The sequence below is a fragment of the Corvus kubaryi genome, unplaced genomic scaffold, assembly GCF_017639235.1.
Source record: "Corvus kubaryi isolate FWS band 111438036 unplaced genomic scaffold, C.kubaryi_AGA036_p1.0 split1-37296, whole genome shotgun sequence".
NCBI lineage: Eukaryota > Metazoa > Chordata > Aves > Passeriformes > Corvidae > Corvus > Corvus kubaryi.
In genome coordinates, this window is record NW_024582075.1 from 7,107,679 (window position 1) to 7,129,196 (window position 21,518).

Here is a 21,518-nt window from a genome sequence, read left to right on the forward strand (position 1 = left end):
AATTTAATTTCTCACTCCCTATCATCCAAAGAGTTCAAAATAGAAGAAAAGCATTAAGCTGAGAATGTTACATGACTTTGAATTTTTTTCATTGTAGGATAATTGAACCTTGTTACAATATGAGCTTTGCACTAGTTTAGGCAGCTGCACAACAGGCAGTAAATAAAAAAAAAAAAAAGACCGTTTTCTCGTAGTAAATGTGATCTGCCTGTGATAGCACAATGCTCATTTTATGAAGCTGCATTTATTCTCATAATTGGCTATTTCCTATCCTTAAATGGCTATTTTTTCATGTCTGCCACCTTTTTATCAGTTTATTGGCCCTACAGTGACCACATTAGCTTTGTCTTCAAAATCAATTGACATTTTATGAAAAGAGTTTGCTAGATATTTAGTTTAGTGAATTAGTGGCATGTAGTACATGTGCTTATCACATTGAATAATTGCTGTTCAAAGTAGAGTGTTCAGTGGCTAATCTATATATCAAATGTATTAATTTATTTTACTTCAGTATTATTAGTGGCTTTATTTAGAGCAAAAAGTTGGCAAAACTCATTTTGGGATGCTATAAGTATTCCAAATAGTGCTTTTTCACAAAAATTCTCATCCCAAGCTGGCATTGCATTTGACACAGACATTGAATTTCTGTACATGCTCAAATTGCAATCTAGGAATGTTGAACCTTGTGCATTATATAAATTGAAGTATTAAAACATCTAAACCATGCACAAACTAATCACCAACACTAAGATATTATTGTTTTATTTAACAGGTTATAGTCAGCTCTTTGGTAGCAGAGATCTTCTTCTTCCTTCTCTGCTTTGCCTTATATTTCTAAAGATGTTGCAAAGCTGTTTCTGCTGTCTGGCATGTATGGAATCATTCCTCATTAGTTCATGTACGGAACACCCAGAGTTACTCAGAAGGGGATCAAGCAGGGCAGACTGGCTTCAGCCACTCTGCACACACTCTGCACAGTTGTATGTAGTCCCTGCTCATTACAACCTGAGACATTTTATTATATAATAAAATGACTGTTGGGGATTGTGGCATCAGATTTTAGCCTGAGTGCCTGCATGAAGATTTGACCCACGCACAGTTTACTGCATGAGAGCTGAGCCTTTCAGGAGGGTGCATAAGTTGAGCTTTTCTATGCCCAGTCATCTTCATGCCATCGCAATTAAGTCCATGTAGAATTTTATTTTTTAAGAAAGGATTTTTACTGTTGTTAGGTGGAAAAGTGTTCACATGAAAACTTATGTTTTGTGTTTATACAAGAGGTGTAATTAGAAGTAAAATATGCATTTGAGCTGGATTTTTTAAACTTCTCTTTGCATTTGAGTAAGTATTAGCTAATCTTGTCTCTAGTATCATTAAATTCTTATTAATTTGATTTTTCACTTCAAAACTGTTTGTGTAGCTCTAAAAAGAAAGAAACAAGCAGCATCTGTTAAAGCTGAAGAGAAATTTAGAATTTTTTTTGGAAGCTGGGATGGAGTTTCTGCTTACTTGGGTTTTTTGTCCATTTGCATGCAAGCAAGCCAATGTGCTCTTGTTCGATGTGAGTAAAATCACATGCTGATGGAGAATGTGTGTTTCTAGGTGCCAGGTTGACCTGTCGACCCTGAGTAAAGAACAAACCCACAAGCTGGAGATGCCGCTAGAGGAGGGAGAGGGATACCTGGTATTGCTGGTCACTCTCACAGCCTCAGCTGCAGTCACTATCTCTGACCTCTCCATCAACTCCCTAGATGACCAGAAGGAGCGAGAGGAGATACTGAAGAGATATGTATGAAGTTCTCTTTCACCCTTTGTTAAAAAAATATTGGCCTTTATAAAAAATAATTATTATGAGGGGAAAATCTAAATGTATCTCTTCTATTCTAATCACACCTAGCCAATGACAATCATTTAAACTAGTTATTAATATACAAGTAGTTACAGCTGGTACAAATAACATAAGAAGGCTACAAATGCTCTTCATACAATAAGATATTTTTTACATGGTAATTCAACTGTTTGAAAAGATGTCACATAATGAAAGTAATTTTACTGCCTTGCAGATAAATTTTACCAAGCAGAAAGTAACTAAGGGATCATGCAGCAACTGTACATTTTCTAGTGATTGTTTATGCCAAATAGTTTGAGGTGCTAATGGTTTTCAGCTTTTTTTGGATCATCTGTTAAAGGGCAAGAGAATCTATTTTTTATCTTCATATTAGAGGCTGAAGCACATGAAAATAATTGTTTCAAACAATGTTTCCATTTTAAAATATTCTGAAGCAGATTATTTTAATATCCCAGCGTCCTCACATTACACAGAATCTTTGTAGTTTTATCAAAGCAACAGAGAGGGGAGCTCTTACTCCAGCGTTTGCTAATACCTAAATCACTAAGAGTGACTGTCTCACTGCACATGAAGAAAGAAAGAAAAAAATGCTATTTCCACTTGCAATTACAAAGCTTTTATTGTACAATGCTGCCAGGTGTTTAGAAGGGCTTCTCTAGACACTCAGTCATTAACCAAGCTCTGACTATCAAAGAGGATGCTTAATTTATTTTTAAGATTTTAGAATATTCCTATTCCATGACGGACATCCTTTCAATAACTGAATTTAATAAAGATGTACCTTATCAGGCTGTGCAGATAACATGAAGTCCTAGTACTAATGCTGTACAATATTCTTCAAACAGATTAGCAGGATGTGTGCTTCAGCAAATTTATTCTGTCTATCTCCACTGAATCAGCTGTCTGCTAATGCTTGTACAACTCATACACCAATAGTGTTATCATAAACACAGTTTAATAGAGGTGGCTTAGTGAGGCTAAATATAATATTCCAAAATGAACTGAAGGCTAAGGTATTGTCCACCATCTCTGAAAAATAATTACAATTAAGAGAGTTATTGCACATTTTGGAATCTACCAAGACAGTCTGCGGTTGTCAAAATAGATGTCTCTAAATGGAATAATTTTTTGATGGATATGTTTTTGAGGTGCCATAGTTCTTGCTACCAACAGCAGCAATAACATATTTCTGTGGCTTATTCTATGTGATGATATGGCAGACGAGTGATACTGACGGTTTTGATTATTTCAGTAGCAGTATAGAAACATGCTATGACTGTACTATTAATCATTTTTCCTAAATCCTCAATTTTTTTCCCCAGTGTAAAGCATAATTACGTGGCATAAGATTGATCTGGTTTATTCCTGTTTCTTGCATATACAAGGATATGTGTCTGTTCATATATTTACATTGCTGTCTGCATTTGAAAACATTTGAATTTTGGGAAGATATTCATATTGCAGAGGTATGACTTTCTCATGTGTTTCTGAAAATTGTGGCATTTACATACCTTTTTGATAAATTCTACGGTTTTTATTAAAATTACCAGCAGAAGAAAGAAATTACCAGGATTAACTTAATTCAAGTAGTTTATTTTCACTGATGTTGAATTTGACTTTGGTATTCATATCTCCACTTCAGAACTAATACAAAGACAACGTATGCAATTAGCAAGATGTAGAGTTCCCTGTTGAGTGGCAGTATTTTGGGGTTTCTGTTCTCTTAAAAAAATCTAGTTTCCATTTGAGAAATGTATTTTGCACCCTTTCTACAGCCAAAAACAGTTAATGAGCTGACCTTGCCATCAGATCAAATAGCCTTAGAAACTGACTCTATTACTGTCACTTAACCATTTGTAGCTGAACATCAGAGCCTTACAAATTAAACAGGCATTACTGTTTGAACCATTATTTTACCACAATTGTCTGAAAAGATTAATTCTTTTTGGGGTGAGGAGGGGGGCACATTAATGGGTACAGACCAAGAGAGATTGTATGACCTTTTCAGAACTGGTGTGCTGAACTCATGGTCCCCCTTGTCACAGTTTAAAAACCAGAGGAGCTAGTTTAGAGAAGTTGTTAGCATTCCATTTTTATTATGACATTTCACAGTCATCCGATTTAATGTCCCTTGACCAGATTGTCCACTGTGAGACGATGGGCTTGAAATGTTATTTAGAGCATTGATAAAAGGTGAGCAGTTCTAAGATGACAGCGAGTCATAAGGCTGGTGGTGTGACATTAATTTTCTCCATAACAGAGATGGAATAAGACGTCATGGTGACAAGCTGTCAATCAGTACTAGCCCCTCAGTGTATCTCAATGCCATAGGATGGGGTATTGCTTCTCCCATAATAGAGCCGAACTGAGATGCTCTTCCTGACAGCTGCTGCAGCCATACAGAAAATATATTATACAGCCTTTCATTAAAAAAATAAAGAAGACTCATCTCCAGAGCATTTCAATCTTTACCCATCTACTGAGGGCTGAAAAGATTCCCAGAAAATCACAGATTCCTCTGCTATGGAAATTCTAGGCTTCAGAAACTATGTGGGTTTTTGATACCTTGAACAATAATCATAAATAAGAAGGCAAAATATCACCTGATAAACTATTACTTAAAGTTATATATTTAAAGTAATGTGTTAAAGTAATTTGCTTCTCCCAGAGCCTCTGTCGTGGCATGGTATTCATTTTCATCAGTATCCCTAGTCAGTATGTGTAGTAAAAGAATCTAAGCCAGCTACTTTCTGGAAATAAAAGTTCGAAAATTCTGTGGGATTCTAACAAAGATGTCAAAGCGAAATACAGCACTGGCACCCTTTTGAAGAGTGACCTAACCAGGATGAAATTTGGAAAAAGGGGGACTGTATGGCATCAGAGGAAGTGGGTGCCTTTGCTTATCTTGCTTTGTATTCGGTTTTTGCTTTGTTTTATTTCTACAGCTTGGTGTTTTGGTCATTGGGAAACTTGAGTAGAATGTGGAAACATATTTGTAAATCCTGTCATTTTCATCATGCATATTACAGCAGAACTATCTCTGTTCTGGTACCAGTTCTGATAAGAAGCTTCCAAACCCTGATCATCATTGTAATAAATGAAGGATGCCAAGATGCTTTTGAATTATATCAGTGCTATCTGTAACACCATCTCTGCTACTCTCAGTTTGTAAGCACATAAACAAGGGGTTGAGTGTGTGCTGATTGAAGCTGACCATCAGTATTTTGAAGTCATATTTATGATGACTATTTTATTAAAATTGGTAAAAATTATTTACTGCTATCCCATTATAACAGGATGCATGTATATAACATATGGGCTACTACACTTAATTGGATTTTTAGTTCAGTGTAGCAAGGTCAAATCTTCACTGTAAATAGTAAGTGGTCAGCTGGGGTTTGTGAAATTAATATCTGTGATTTAGCTGTTAGAATTATCTTATTAATAGAAAGACAGGGATGCATATTGTATATGTAACATCTTAATAGATAGATTTTCTGTGCAAAAACATACTGTTGTTTTTGCAAGCTGACATTTAATATTTCATTTAAGCAGCATCTGTGGTTTTTAGATTCAGTGATGTAATTTATTCTCATTTCTCATAACAGTAAATTTTGCCGTTGTAATAAATTAGGAATTGTTGATTTGATGTTTTTCCTGATGTTTGCTTTTTGTAGAAGTCTGGACATTGTCATAGGCAGTGGAAAAAGTTTCACCACATTAAAATTTTAGAAAAGACTACAGGCATTAAATACATTAGTCCAGATTTTAAAATATTTTAAAATAAAGGTATAGGCTAGTATTGATGAACAGAATTTGCAAAATTAACCACAAATGAGACCACATATATGGGTTTGCAAATCTAATTTTAGTTTATTCTTTTGGAGTTCTAGGGGACTAGGTTATCTAAGAACTGAACAATAGAGCCAGGTTAGTTATTAATTGATTCCAGATTCAGAGTTGCATTCCATGTTCTATCGTTTAAAACTCAGCAAATTTTAAATAATATTAAAAGCTAGAGTTTTAGATTATAGCATGTCACATCTCATTAGTGCAATACTCCCAGTTTGTTCGTTTTAGTTACTTGAAAAAAGAGCAGCAATGGAACATGTTTTTTAATAAGCTTTCTAAATCTGTGTTGGATCAATAAATGCAAGTGTTAGTGTAGTGTAGTGTACTCTTTTTTCTTCCTCTTTTTAATACATGTAGACATTGAAGAAATTTATGCTGAAAAATATAATGATTTATGATAAGAGCTTTCTGCCATGGAATTGGCAACATATTTTAATTCTTTTTTTGTCCTTTCTGCATGTGATTATTATGAACATTACTAAGATTTTGTTATCCTCTTTTGATTGCTTTTGCTGATGTTATTCGCAAGCTTATATAGGCGTATATGGTTTATGCAAGCTTGCATATAATAGTCAACTACAAAAATCTAAATTGCCCCTAGGTCACTGCTCAAGACAATACTGGAGCCATCAAAGGGAAAATGTAATTATAGGTCTTGCAAAATAATTCAAGGAGAAGAGTTGTTTCATTTTTTGCATTAATTTTTTTAGTAACACTGCTGTAATTCCAAATTTTGAAGTACAGTTATTCCCATAGTACTGGGGGATTAATTCACTAATATTTGTCTTACATTTAATCACTCATATTCTAACTTTTCCTTTGTAATTTTCATTGATAAGTTAAAGCTGCAAAATACAGGAAGAAATGCAAACAACTGTACATTCTTCATTGAATAATGTTTAGAAGTCTGAGTATGTAGACAGAATTACAGTAACTTACATCTGGGCTAGGGAGGAGACTATTAATATTACTTTTGGTTAGTCTCTTTTGCAATCCAGAATTATTTTTCTTTTTATTATTTTTTAGAGTCCAATGATGATGTTCCATAACATCAGCGATGTGGGATTTCTTCAGGTGAAGGTCATCAGGGCAGAAGCATTGATGGCAGCTGATGTCACAGGCAAGGATTCATTTAGTTTCTGTGACACTTAATACCGTAGTGAGATTTGGTTTTTTTTAGAACTGGGAAAAAAATGCTTAAAACAGAAGTCTGTCTAAAGGTTATATTCTGTTTGTGCACTTTCACCTTTTGCTCATTAATGAAAAAATCTAAACACAAACAAACAAAAGTTTTGTAAGCAATGCAGCAAATAACTCTAATGCTAGCAGAGCCCTGTGTAGATTGTTTCTCATAAAGGTGAAATATACATTTTTCTCCATCAGACATCCTACAAAAATTATGTAGAAGAAATTTCTTTTTTTAGTGGATGAAACTATACAAATTTATCAACATTAAAGCTGAATTCCAAGGGACAAGGCAAATAAAGGGTTCCAGACTTTGCTACTTTAAAGCTGTTCCCAAAAGAGCCCCTTGATATATGTAAGATATTTAGCAAGGCTGTTGTTGGTTTCAGACATTTCAACTGAATGCAGTTTGCTGTAGCTTCTGCTTATCTTTTTACGATAAGGGAAATAAGACTTTTAAAAAAATTTTCTATTTTACATTTTAAGTTGAATGGTTCATTTGACATATTGCTTTGCAAAATAAAGAAAAAGTATTTCAGCCATACTGACTGTATTTCTGCAGAAATGTCCAAGTTATCTCCTTTAAGTACAATCACCTTCATACCGCCCAAGTTGAATGGAGCAAAATGAGCTGCATCTGTGTCAGAAAATAGCCTTCTCTGCTTAAAACAATAAAAAAAACATTTAGAAATGGGAAGAAAATAAAAGGAAGCTAGAATAAATGTTCTGTTACAGGAGAAGATATAGATATAGAGCAGCTTCTTCATTTTTTAATATTTTTTGATAATTAACATGACTACCAGTATTTTGGAAAAGGTAATAGTGCAAACATTTTATTGCTGAAACTGATCATCCAGTTTGTGGCACACAAAATAACAGATTCTATTTTTGGTGAGTTTGTAGAAATGCTTCTAAAGATCCCTTCATCTGGTTTGACCTTATAATCCAATGTTGTCTGAACAGAGAGAGAGATTAAGTTATTCAGGGGCAAATGGGATAATTCAGACCCTGACCTTGTTCAGTCTTCGACTTTTCAAATCAACATGTTATTTGTGCTGGCTGAACAATTTTTTTGGAAATATATTTGATTCAATTAAAGATGTACAGAGCTACCAAAAATTTTCAGACATTGTGTTAAGGATGACAGACAGGAAGATGGGGAAGAGTGCTCAGTATCTTCCCTGTCCTGCATATTCTGTTTGTTAGTAAGAAAAAGCATTTATACAGCAGACGTATTTTGTAAGATGGCTGCACATTCCAGATGTCACAGAAATCTTGTATATTCTGGACAAAAATAACTGCGTATTTTGAAAAGAGGATGAAGTGGTTTTATTATCTGCTGTAGTAGTTTAGCTATTTTTAGTAACTTGTAGTTATGTACAAGTCATTAATTTAAAATTAAACTTCATATAGTAATAGTGAGAAACAAAATAGGTATTTGGTGATTGTCCATAAACCATGTTTGCAAAAATTGTGTAAAACCTTGACCAACCTTTATTCAACTGAGTATTTAGTGTGGAGAGTGCTGTCGTCATTGGTGTTACTTGCACCACTAAGGGTTGCTTCTGTGAGTAAAAGGTAAGGAGTAGTTTGCTCATCTTCCTGTATTGTGTTTTCAGAGTTAATCTTTTGCCCCTGAGTCTGAAAAGTAGCTAGAACAACTCTATAGTACCTGTGTGTTTTGCTCTGTTCCCTGTCTGCTGAACATATCCCATTTCACTTCCAGGAATATTTTCATGTGAAGTAATAAATCAAAATTTATTAGTTTGAGCTGAGTAGATTTTTAAAATCCTTAGTATTCCATCATTAAACATAAGCACAGAGGGAAAAAGATTTCTGTAATTTTTAAGTAGTCATCAATCTTACTACCATTGCAAGGATTTTTTTTCCTTTCAAAATGTGAAATTTTTCCATTGTACCATACATTGAGCAGCATTGTAATACTGTATTAACTCTGTGTGAATAAAGAGCAATTGAGACTCCTGTTGAATGAATGACTAAAAAGCACAAATTACTTTTTAATGAAACCCTCAATTTTACTCCTTTCTTCCGAAAGCTCATAGCCTCACTCAGTGGAATGCTGCTGAAGTAGATCAGTTTAGTTAAGCCCCTAATAAATTGTTGATAGCCAAAGGCAGTTATTTTCCTCCAGTTTCAATAGTCTAATGTTGGACGGTGTGCTTCAAATCCTTAAGGTTAGTACAGATTTTTTTTTTTTAAAACAGAGTGATTAAGGGTGGTGGTTTGGGTCTCAGCTTACAACCCCCCTCACATGTTCATGCAATGAATAATGTGCGAGGATGAGCTGAAATTTCACTTAAGTTGTAGGCAGGGGAGCAAGTAGATATTACCAGTTTTGAAATGTGGTGCTGCTGGAACAAGCCATAACTGGATATTAAAAATACCCCAGAAAAGAACAGTCAGACAGACTTCTTGCTCAACCCACTTGCCAGGAGGTCGAGGAGAGGAAGAATGACTGAGGGGTTGAGAGACTCCCCACTGGTGCTTGAAAGCTCACCTTGGTTTTTGGTAGAGCTGAAAAATAGGGTATCTTTCAGGACCAGGGCCTTTGGAAAAATTATTGGGTCTCTGAGGTTGTTTCCCCTAGAAAAACAGTGTCATTCCATGGTTAATACAGAATTTTAGGGATTCTACCAATGCAACATTATGTTCTGTTGGAAATTGTGGTCACAGCAAATACACCTTTCTGGAAATTATGTATTTTTTAGCATAATTTTTGGAAACTGTAATCTAATGAATGGAAAGATATTGGGAATGAAGTTTACTTTTTCCTTCTCTATCTGAGAAGAAAGTTTCAACTGGATCTTCCATTGTGTTTTAGCTATTCAGTGCGTGGCTGTTTTCTCCCTAAATCCTGAGCTACAAGAAGCTATTTTCCTGTTTCCATACATCTTTGCTTGCTTGTGGTATCTCTATCAGTCTTTCTCAAGGATTTGGCTGCTTGTAGAGCCCTGGCAAGATAGGTGCTGTGGCTGCAGTAACATCCTTTGATATGAAAAGATTTTTTGATGGTTCAGTAAAACCTAAAGTATAATGGATTCATCATGACAGTTGGCTTCTGACGTTTATGCATATGGCTTTCACCTAACCCATATGAATTATGGGTAGTAAAGCAATAAGCCTTTCAGGGTGATACAGTTTAGTGTTAGGCAATAGTCAGATACATATATTCCCTCTGCAGCGTAGTCAGGTATGGGTGGGTTGTAGTGGAAGGCTGCTGGCTTTTCAAGGCTGTGCCTGTATCTCCTTTACTGGGGCAGAGGCATTGCTCCTTTTCCTTGTGTCATGAAATAAAATTCAAAATCTCTGCCTTATCATTGATAAAAAGTAAGCAGGGTGGGAAAAGATGTGCCACAGGTTTGATCGATCTCAGCAGAAGTGCTGGTTTTAAGGAATAATAGCAGCTCAGATTCATTAGCAGAGCAAAACTCAAGCTACATAAGATGGTCTGAGTAGAAAATAGCTTGTTTTGTAGTCTTTGGGCTTTAATTAAGATGTGTTCAATTCTAGCCCCCTGGCTCCCTTCTTCCCCTGCCCCCACCCTTCTTGCTGTGTCACAGACCAGCGATCAGACGCTTTCAGATGGTCCAGCCCATGACTTTGACCTTCTGCGAGGTCTTGTGTTCCCTGGGGAACCGTTCAGCTCATGAGGTCTGATTTCACACTTCCAGGATGCCTTGGCTCTCATAACAATGACAGGGAGACAAAGCCCTTTAGAGTGGGCCGCATGGGGACTTGTTTAAATTGGAAACTAGAGAGGAGTCAAGGAACAAGGTTACAGGCTACAGAATAGTGCTTTTAATAAAGAGCTCACAGCTCTGGTTCAGCTCAAAGAGGGCTACCTCTGTACAATTAATTGAGACATTTATCTGGAGCATCTTAGGCCTCCACTTTCTCACAGAATTATGTGATAAATATCAGCTAAGAGGCAAATGAAGTGTGCATGAAATGAATTTTTAACACTTTGATTACTGTGTCTTCAGTCTTCATTAGAAGTAAATTTATTTGCATTTCTGTCCTCATTATTAGTCATTTGTCTGTGTTTTTTCTGCGTAGTGTGATTTCAGAACCTTATATATCAGAGAGATTTTACTAAAGAGCTCGGTGATGTTTAGGTTTGTTTTCAAAAGCTTTTCAGGCTTTTTCTCCTCTAAAGAAGAGAAACTAAACATGGAAAATGAGTCAGATTTCCTTTTTTTTTTTTTTCTTTTTCAGTTTTATGTCTGGAAGTCAGCCTCTCTTCTAAGAAAATTCCATGTTAAGATTTTGATTACAGTGCTTGAAAGTAGGATGAAGAGACCAAGATAGCTAATTGTGCTGAATGTAAATGTCTTTTCTAAAATCTGTCCTGCTAAACTGTCCTAACATCACATGTGCAAAAATGGTCTCTGAAATGGTTCTTCAAATGCTAGGAAATGTCAGAGCGATGAACACAAACATTAAATTCACAAAGGTATGGAAGCCCATGCGTATAAAATTGAAGGAATAAATTCACAGGCCCTTTGGAAATACGGTTCCAAAAGTAATTTGCTCTGTCAATTAGTGCAAACAGATTTCAATATACACTTAAACTATCTCCACAAAATACAAAAATCTAGTAGATGGGCAGTATTCTATGGTAGATAAAATATTTCATCAAGTCCTATCATATAGGTCACCTGGAGACTTTGGTCCAATATCATGTACAGCAAAGCTACTGGATTTTAAGTACCAGTTCTAGCATAGTAATGGAAAAATCAGGATTTAAAAGATGTTTTTAAAGATATTTTATTAAAGTATATTTTTTGTTAAACATAGCATTTATAATTATACATACAGTGAAAAGATGGCTTGGGATTAATTCTTTTTTCTGGAAATATTCCGTGGAAATGAGTTTAACTTCATTGTGGCTTTACACTGACTTGCCTTGTAAGATACCTCAAGCATTCATGGTATCAGTCTGTTGCAACATGTTTGCATCAGCACAGATAGAGTGGAATTATAATTCCCATTTTAAAGATGGAAAACTAAGAAAGGTTAACTGCCTCAGCTAAGGCCAACAGAGCAAGTCCTTGTCAAAGGTGGCATTTCACTTGGGTTCTGTACTTAATCCATTAGATAAGGCAGCTTCTCATGCTATTGAGCCATTCCTCCTCCTGGCCAAAGGTCAGACTGACTGCTCTGCTGCAAGCAGCTGGCTGGCAGGGAGCTTGGAACAACATTAGTGACATTAGTGTCTGCATGAGTGGCACTGCCCCCCAGAGTCATGAACTGGCTGCCTTGTCTTCTGAAAAAATAACGGCCTTTTTAGCTGTGGGGACTTAGATCCGTAATGGATAGGCATGGCCAGAGGTAGGGGAGAATCATAATAGCCTATGAAATATTCAAACAATATTTTGGCTTTCATAGCCATGTTAATGTTGGCTGAACTTTGTGAAGTTATGGTTTGAGAACTTGACTTTTAAATGTAGAAATGGAATTGAAATTCCTTATCAAGTTTTTTAACTGTCCAAAGCATTTTTAGTTCAATTTGGTAATGTAATATCAATAATGCAACAATTATATAATACTTAGTTTAGAATAAGGCTAGTGATCTGATTAAAGTTGGTTCATGGTGTAGCTAATGCTGAAATTGACTTTTTATCAGTTTTTTTAACTTTATGAACTGTGAAATGGAAAAATTATGAAATTATTTGTTTCTCTGGAGTTTTATTGAAGCATTGCATGTTTTCCATAGCCATGGTAGAAGTACCTCTGCAAGACTTATGGGTATCTAACCCAATGCTATCTGCTGCCCCTTGTGAGCTAATACATAAGAAGTGCGATAAGTTTTAGAGGACATGTAGATCTCCTATGCGCTCTCTTGCTTGCACACACTCTGAAATTACATCAATGGTGATTCCTATGAACAGCCCATGGCAGCCTTAATTAAGAGAGTAAGCCTTTCTGTGGTGACTGATGGTCTTTATGATTTTTCATTTTCTTTTCTCCAGGATTCAGTGGAATTTCAGTGATTGACAGTAGAAAAGCATGATGTTTATTACTGTACACAAGTGTTTTCTTCCTTTCTAAAACAGAGAATTTTCCTACTGCATAAATATAGATGTTTCAATTTTTTTTTTTACTAAAGTCTTCTGTTTTACAATATTAACTGGTTAACATGTAGATGACATGCAGTTTTCTGGAGAAAAATGCCTGTATTTAATAGAATTTTATAATGAAAAAAATCACAGTTGAAATTCTACAAAACATTGCAAAAAAGATGGGCAAATTTAAGATTTGACAGCTTTTCATCAAAGAAGAGTCTGCTTTGTGTACAAGTGGAGCTAGGAAGTGAGTGCGAAAGTGCAATTATATTGAATTGTTTGAAAGAACTGCTATGTCTCAAAATTAATTTTTTCTGGAAAACAGTTTGCCAAGAATCAAAAATTGATGTTGGACAATTTGCACCTTGGGGACCATTGAAGGACAGGTCTATATAAATTGCCCAGAAATATAATTTATATCATATTGCAGTTTGATAGCTCTAACACTCAAATAAAGTTCATAATTAGACAAATAAAAGATCCTTGCATCTGAATTGGTCATGTGTCTTTACCATCTCTTGTGAAAAAGTAGTACTTTTGTAGTTGAATTTGAGATGACCCCCAATGGTTTGTTGTTCTACCTGCCCCCAACATTGGACAGTTCAGCTCACTTCCAGCCTGGAAGGTAGGCTGTGGTGGTGGGTGTGAGACCAGTCCACCAGCCCATGACCATCATTATATGAGGGTTCACAAGTCACCTGATAGGTTTGGTGCTTCTTTATGAATTTCAGCATAGAGTGCCAGATGAAAGTCCTGTGTTGTTTGAACTGATGGAAAGGGCCTTTCCCAGACTTTTCCACTAAAAAACACAGGCAATGTGGTGCTGTGGCTACCTGAGAAGAAAATCCAGAAGCTAAAATTGTGTGGAGATTAGGGCTTTGTTGTTTTGATTTTCTAACTATTTTGAGAAGCAGTTAAAGGTTGCTTTTATCAGTCACTATTTAGGTCTCTTTTCCATCATGAAAAAGTGCATTTTATATTTTCTTGCGAGAGAAAAATATTTAGGTGACCAGTCAAAACAGATAATGAATCTGAGCTTCCAACTAACTTTGATTTGTTTGTGAAGGACTTCCTGGGCTCTAAGGGACTTTGAGTTTTGAAGAAAACAACAAATAACACATCTCTTGTTCCTGGTTGCTATCTCTTTTTGGAAAGGCTCTTTTTTGGGCTGATTGCAGGTTATGGGTGTACAGTTCATCTAGGGACATGTGGTAGTTCTGAGAAATAAGATGACAAATAAAAGACTAAATTAAATTAATGTGTGCATGATGTGCAGTGTGAGGGACACAGTGCTGACTGAAGTAAAATACTTTTCTTAGATCTAAGTAAGGTAATCTCAATTTGTGCTCTGGTCTTGCAATGTCTAAAGACGTAGCATAGCACAAACAAGGGTATCTGTCAAACTAGATGCAACATGGGGCCTAAAATTCAAAAGCTTAAAAGATAAATATAAGACAGAATTCAAAGCTTCAAAAGATAAATAGTTCTTTAGGGTTTTTTTTCAGTGGTGGCATACATTACGGAGTAGAACTCCTAGAGTTCATTCTCAGATAGTCTAGTTCTGTAATGGGTAAAGGGGGAAAAGGGGTGAGGGAGATCTGTCAAAAGAGAAGTTGCTTTTCCTTCCAATTATGCATATTATGTATATTATGTAAATTAGCAGTTTATTTCTATAATTTCAGGAGCCCTTAGGACTGTACAAGTAGACACCAAAAAGCAAGAGACCTTACTGCAACAGAATGCATAAACGAGATTTTTGTATTGAGGTTTTCTGCAAGTTTGATTTCAGTAAGTTGAAAGGTGTGTTTTGTCTTATTGCTACCTACTTTTATCATGAATTCCTGCAATCAGTGGTAGGGTGTGATAGCAGTTACCCCACTGTGGTCATGGGATACTCAAAATTTTCAGTGTTGGTGTTGGTGCTGCTGGGAGCATGCTTTTAATGTGTGCCTTAGGCAGGTGGTGGTCATCTTACTCTTGTACAGCACTGACCACATGCTTAGGATTGTATTCAGAAGTTTGTTGTGGATGTCTGCCTGATCAATAGCTAAATGTCTGTAAAGTCACTGGAACAGTAGCTGGAGGCCTACAAAAAGCACAGAACAGGGATTGCTAGTTGGAAGATCCTCAGTAGATACAGAGGGTTTGGTGGAATTTCTTGACATATGACAGGTTATATACACTTATATACAACAGTTGTGGTTTAGTCTATAGTGAAAGGCATTGTCATGACAATATAATATAACTGATATAACTGAGCATAGGCAGCACTAGTCTAATCAGATACTTTTAGAAAGGATAGAGGGAGAGCACATACTCTTCTGAACATGTGTGGTTCTTTTATATAAAAATGAGGAAAACCGTTTCTGTATCTCTTGTTTGAAATAACTAATCACATTAACTGACAAAAGTTGTCTGAAGTTGCCTGTTGTGTTGTGCTTAAGATACTGGTTTTGAATAATATAGTGATGTTGGATCTTTTGGGTCCTCCTAGAGACCAAGGAGACCTAAGGAAATTTTTTACTTTTTTAGTGCTCTCTTAAGGCTTTCATTGGGAATGATCCCATAATTTGGAATACTCTTGCAATGCAGCAGGTTGCCAAGGCTGTCAGTGAGAGTTAAGATTGCAGTTACTCTTTCTAATAATGACAACTTGAAAGATGATAGATAGATAGATAGATAGATAGATATGAGTTTCAAGTCTTCGTGCATTGCTCTGTCTTTGTCTTTCTGAATAATGTTCATTTATTTGTGTTAGTGTTTTAATAATGTTTGCACATACCTTATGTTGAGCCTGTCAGCCATGAGTGGTGCCTTTCAGATGCCCATCTTGGTTATGAGTGTTTTAGCATATGGAAGAAGTGCCCGTAGGCAATGGCGAAGGTGCATATGGGAACTTCATAACCTCTTTATATGATAAAACCAATATTCCTTAGCAGAGATGTTCAAAGCTGGGAGACTTTGTCAGCCATGGTATTTGAATCTTCCATTGAACCATTTCATGATATTGCCTCTATTCAAATTTGTTCTTGTAGTATTTTCAAATGATAGGAGAAAGGAGGTATGAAATGTTGACTGTCAATGAGGGATTTTTTCATTTCTGAAAACCATTTGTCTTTGTTTTGATTGAGAAGCTCTGTAATTAATGTTGCATATTATTGATTGATACCCATATAAATCTATGAGAAGAGTCATTGAAAAAGTGCATGCCAAGAGGCACAGAAAATAAATAAATGTAGTAAATACCCTCTCTTTATTTCTAAGCAATGGCCTGTATATGCTGCAATGTAATTTCCTGTGTCTGTATATGTTTCATAAGCTCAACTCACATTGCACCACCATCTGCAAATACGATTGATAATACTTCAAAAATTGAAATGCAGTAGTCCACCTGCTGTGTCAGTGCTGCCTTGTAATTTTAACTATCTTCTGGTTGCTTCTTTTTCAAATACTGAAAGCTAAAGAACTCCAGTAATATAAATAGTTTAGGTTTCCTACTACCATTTAGCCTCATGAAGTAGGAAAACCTTGAGATGTGTGGCACATCCATTTCTGCTGACTAATGAATTGAATCATTTTTCAGTGGGAAACATTCAGCAATATATGATTTTCTAGACAAGATAAGCATTAATTAACTATGATTCACAATGTGTTTAAAACAATTATTCTTTATCATTAAAGTTAATAATATGCACATCAACCCTTGATGTAGTCAAAATCGATACTGCAGTTTGGGAGATGTGGTCCCTAGACAGCTTTATCTAAGTATTGATTTCAGTGTCATTTGTATAAGGTGTGAAACAAATTATGTGCTTCCCTAATATCATTAATGTAGCCCCACTAATGTAGCTACTGTAGCTACTCAATTTATGGTTTCTAATAATGCATGAAAAAATAATACACAATTATTGAAGACATTGTGAAATACAATTGTATAGTATGCTAGATTTAATTGTGGAAGGCCAATGCCAACATTCAATATATTTTGAAGAGTTTACTGCCCAAAAAAAAGTCTGGAGAGAAGAGCAAGCCATGAGGTACTATGCAACTCAATTGTTCATTTACATCAGACAAAGTTCCCCTGGGTCCAGGCAGATGCAATTTGTTGTTCGGCCTTCTACTTACATGAAAATAATGTGTACACTTGTACTCTGCCAAAGGCAAAGGTTACTCCCTTCAGTTACTGGAGAAAATAAAAATATAAAAGCAGGATAGCATGTCTATGTCTTGGAGAGCATTTATAGCTCTTGCCATTACTGTCATAATTTGAAATATTAGTTAAATAATTTAGTCCACAATGTGATTTCTTCCCTTTATTGCCTCTTTATTGAAAGAGATCTTCCCACCATAGCCCTCATGTTCTCGTTAGTGTTCTTTCCATCATAGCTGTTCCTTAGGTCTACCTCGCTACCCCTTCTTAACCTTCTAGGAAATTTCAGGATTGTCCTTAAACCCTGCAGATACCCATTCCATCACCCTTCCTTCCTACCACTTTGGAGAGCTCCCTTTTCAGACAGCCAAGCTGTTCTTAAGCATCAGATTCAGGTGTCTACTTTTCTTCTTATCCTTTTGTCCTAGTTTGGCCAAAGATGTGTGAGGGCAGAGCCTGGAGCCATGTGGGCCTGTCTAGACTGTTATTCTGTACCACTCAAATCATTGCTGGCAGGTGGAAGTCACGGAGTCTCACTTCCGAGATGAAGGGGTCATGACTTCTGGTGAAGGAGAACAGGGGCAATGCAGAGGTTTGGCAGCCATTTTCTCCCTTTCTGGGGGAGTGTGTGGTGACTGGAATGGTGGGTTGGTGCTGGCCCTGACTGTAGGATTTGTCTGCCATTGTGGTTTTTTTCATTGTCTTGGTCTTGGGGAGAAAAAGTGCAGGTGTGGAAAGTTTGTGTGTCATTGTTTTTCATTGTCTCAGGCTTGAAGGAAAAAAACGCAGTGGAGGGAGTGGTGGGGTGGCACCGTCTGCGACTCAGTGAGCATTTTGCATGTAATCACCCTCTACACTGTTACTGTTTGCTTTCTATCTCATTGGTGTTTCCAGTAAGTTGTTATCTCAATCCATGATTTCTGTCTTTTGTTTCTGTCACCTGAGGGAGGGGTTGGCGGGGGAGAAAAGCTGTTGCCTGTGGTTTAATTTCCAGGTGGGCTTAAACCATGACAGCCTTTAATTGGCATCCAATGTGGGGCCTGAAGGGTTGAGATTACAATAAATCTGTACAGAATTGGTTGGAAACAATTTTTACCTAGGTATTTTGTATGAAGTATGGAGCCTCATGCTTCCAATATTGCTTGTCTTTTCATTTGTGTGTGGTACCTAACCCTGTGTATACTTCTGCATGTGCACTATGTGCCCATTACAGTGCTCTTTTTGAGAGCTGGGAGAGGAATCAGGATTTCTTTGTTGATGTACTGTGTGATGGCAGCTTATGGCATGATAATATCAAGGGCAATGAGGGTCACTTGTGATGTGTTTTCAGTGTTTTCTCCTGCCCTGGTCGTGGGTGCTACCTTTGGGAATTCATTAATAATCATACTAGGCCTAGGCCTGTGGGGGGGAGCAAGGGAGGATGATTTTCCCCAGAATTTCACCCTCTTCCCTCAGGCTTGTTACAGCAGCTTTTGAGAATTTTGACTTCCCTTTGGATGTTAAGGAAAGCATGATCTTGTTGCTAATTCTGCCAGGTCTCCTCAATGTGGTCTACACCGTGTTTAGATTTACAAAAGAGATTTCTATGAAGGTCATTCAGAGATTTGCCTGGAGGATGCATAGTCATGAGTACCATGGAATGTGAGAAAAAATGGGCCAGTTTTGCAGGAAATTCTCTGCTCCAATAGTTTGGAAGTCACCCCTCAACAGCTACAGCATCTTGTTAAAGTGGCAAGGAAAATGCTGTGACAGCTCCAGAGAGGAGCAACTTTTTCCAGTGTCTTGAGCCCTAGCTACAATTTTTGAGAACCTGCTCTTCATTAGACAGCACGCTCAGGGGGAGGAGGAGGAAAACAGACCAACAGGCACCACAGCCACTCAAACTGCAGCTGAATCAGAGGAACAACCTGTGCTGGTAGCAGCTGCCCCTGTACAAAAGAAGAAATCCAAGACCATATCAGTTCACATAGGGATGCAGAGGAAGCAGGACCTTCATCCTGGAGCAAGAGGAAGAGGCAGGGCCAGAGATAATCACCAATCCATATCCCTGGCTGAGCTGTGATATATCTGAAGAGATTTCAGACACCAGTTGGGTGAGCCCCTACTGACCTGCCTGGTCTGATGTTGAGATATTGAAGCCCATGATATGAAACTAAACTGTAGTGAAGCCAAGCACCTGGGATCCCTTCCCCAGGATGTGGGTGTTGACAAAGGCATTTGGAAGAGGACAGAAACGCTCAGCCTTCGGAGGTGACTCCTTTCAACTGTGAGAGAAAGGTATTCTCTTAAGGATGATCTAGTAGTGCACCCAGGCAGTTGGGACACCATGGAGAAAGGTATCCAGTACCTGAGACAATTAGCTGTGCTGGAGGTAATCTATAGGGATTCAAATAACGAGCAGTCCCCTGTAGATCCAGATGAGGTCCAGTGTACACAATCCATGTGGCAGAAGTTTGTATGGAGCTCATCATCATCGTACACCAACTCATTGGCATTGATGTCCATGAAAGGAGAACAAACAGTGCTTTAGGTGATTCCCTGGCTCCAGCAATCAGAAGATCATATTTTTCTTCTTCCTTTTCCTTACTCTGTCCAAGACTGAAGACAGAATAAAAAAAATTTAGGAAACTAGAGAAAACATGTCCCACACCGCATCAGTATGGACCAGAGTCTCTGCTATTGGGACCAAGCAGCCCCCTGCTCCAGAGAGAGGGTACACACCAAAAGGTAACCTGTGGTTTTAGCTGCATGACCACAGAGAGGAAGTGGGATGAAAAACCCACCTCTGCTCTGGCAGCATGGATATGCGAGTTGAGAGGAAGAACAACCACTGCAGGAAGTTCTTCAAGGAGGAGATGCTACTCCAGTTTCGAGTGGGCAAGTCCTCAGACCAAAGAGCTGATGTTAGTTTCAATCCTCTTGAAGGGACCTCCAGACCATATTTATGAGAAGGGAACAGCAAGTACTATGACCAGAATTAGAGGGGCCCTTCCTCCAGCCAGATGGAGGAAAGGGACAATAGCATCTACTGGACTGTGTGGATCCAATGGCCTGGCATGTCAGTCCCACAGGAGTATCAAGACTTAGTTGACACCAGCACACAATGTACCCTGATGTCATCGAGATATGTAGGGCCAGAATCTATCTCCATTTCTGGGGTGATGAGGGTATCCCATCAGCTGGCTATATTGGAAACTAATGTAAGCTTGACCAAGAAAGTGGAAAAAACACCACATTAAAACTCGTCCAGTATTCTTGGCACAGGTTACCTCAGGAGGGGATATTTCAAGGACCCAAAAGGGCATCGCTGGGCTTTCTGGGTAGCTACTGTGGGGACAGAGGAAATTAGGCTGTTGAACACCTTACCTGGTCTCTCAGAGGACCCTTCTGCAGTGGGTCTGCTGCGGGTCGAAGAACAACAGGTACCAATCACTACAACAGTGCACCATTGATAATACCACTCCAGCTGGGACTCTGTGACCCCCATCCATGAATGATTCCTGAACTGGAGAGCCAAGGAGTGGTCAGGAAGACTTGTTCACCCTTTAAGAGTCCTATATGGCCAGTGTGCAAATCCAGTGGGGAGTGGAGACTGACAGTATACTACCATGGCCTGAATAAAGTCACACCACCACTGACCGCTTATTTGCCAGGTGTGCTGGATCTTCAGTATGAACTGGAGTCCAAGGCAGCAAAGTGGTGCCACCACTGACATTGCTAATGTGTTTTTTTCCATGCCTCTGGCAGCAGAGTGCAGGCCACAGTTTGCTGTCAAGTACACCTAAAACTGACTACCCCCGGGGTGGACACCCAGGCCCACTCCTTGTCTTGAACTGATCCAGACTGCACTGGAAAAGGGTGAGGCTCCAGAACACTTTCAAGACATTAAGGATGTCCTTGTGTGGGACAACACAGCTGAGAAAGTTCTTGAGAAATGGGAGAAGATAATCCAAATCCTCCTGAAAGCTGGTTTTGCCATAAAGCAAAGTGACATCAAGGGACCTGCCCAGGAAATTCAGTTTGTAGGAGTAAAATGGTGAGATGGAGTCATCAGGTTCCAATGTGGTTAATAAAGTACCAGCTATGTCCTCACCAACCACCAAGAAGGAAATACAGGCTTTCCTAGGCACTGTGGGTTTTTGGAGAATGCCAACAGTCAGATTGCAAACCCTCTTTATCATGTGTCACAAAAGAGGAATGATTTCTAGTGGGGTCCTGAACAACAACAAGCTTTTGAACAAATTAAACAGGAGATTGGTTGTGCAGTAGCCCTGGGGCCACAAGATAAGATGGGAAAGATGTGCTCTACACTGTAACTAGGGAGAATGCTCCTTTCTGGAGTCTGGCAAAAATAACCTATGGGGACTCATGGATGAAGCCTGGGATTATGGAGTCA

At 37.8% G+C, this 21,518-nt stretch overlaps 1 protein-coding gene across 10 annotated transcripts in view; it reads left to right on the forward strand.

Moving 5' to 3' along the window:
- The window catches only part of MCTP1 (multiple C2 and transmembrane domain containing 1), a 235,914-nt gene that overhangs the window by 99,892 nt on the left and 114,504 nt on the right, over window positions 1–21,518 (forward strand). For all 10 annotated transcript variants that reach the window (XR_006013554.1, XR_006013553.1, XM_042012780.1 and 7 more), the window contains exons 9-10: window positions 1,603–1,789; window positions 6,728–6,821. Coding sequence is in view for 8 of the 10 variants with exons in the window: in XM_042012780.1 (XP_041868714.1) it covers window positions 1,603–1,789; window positions 6,728–6,821 (281 nt within the window). In the remaining 2 variants the exon portion in view is untranslated. The remainder of the gene's footprint in view (window positions 1–1,602; window positions 1,790–6,727; window positions 6,822–21,518) is intronic.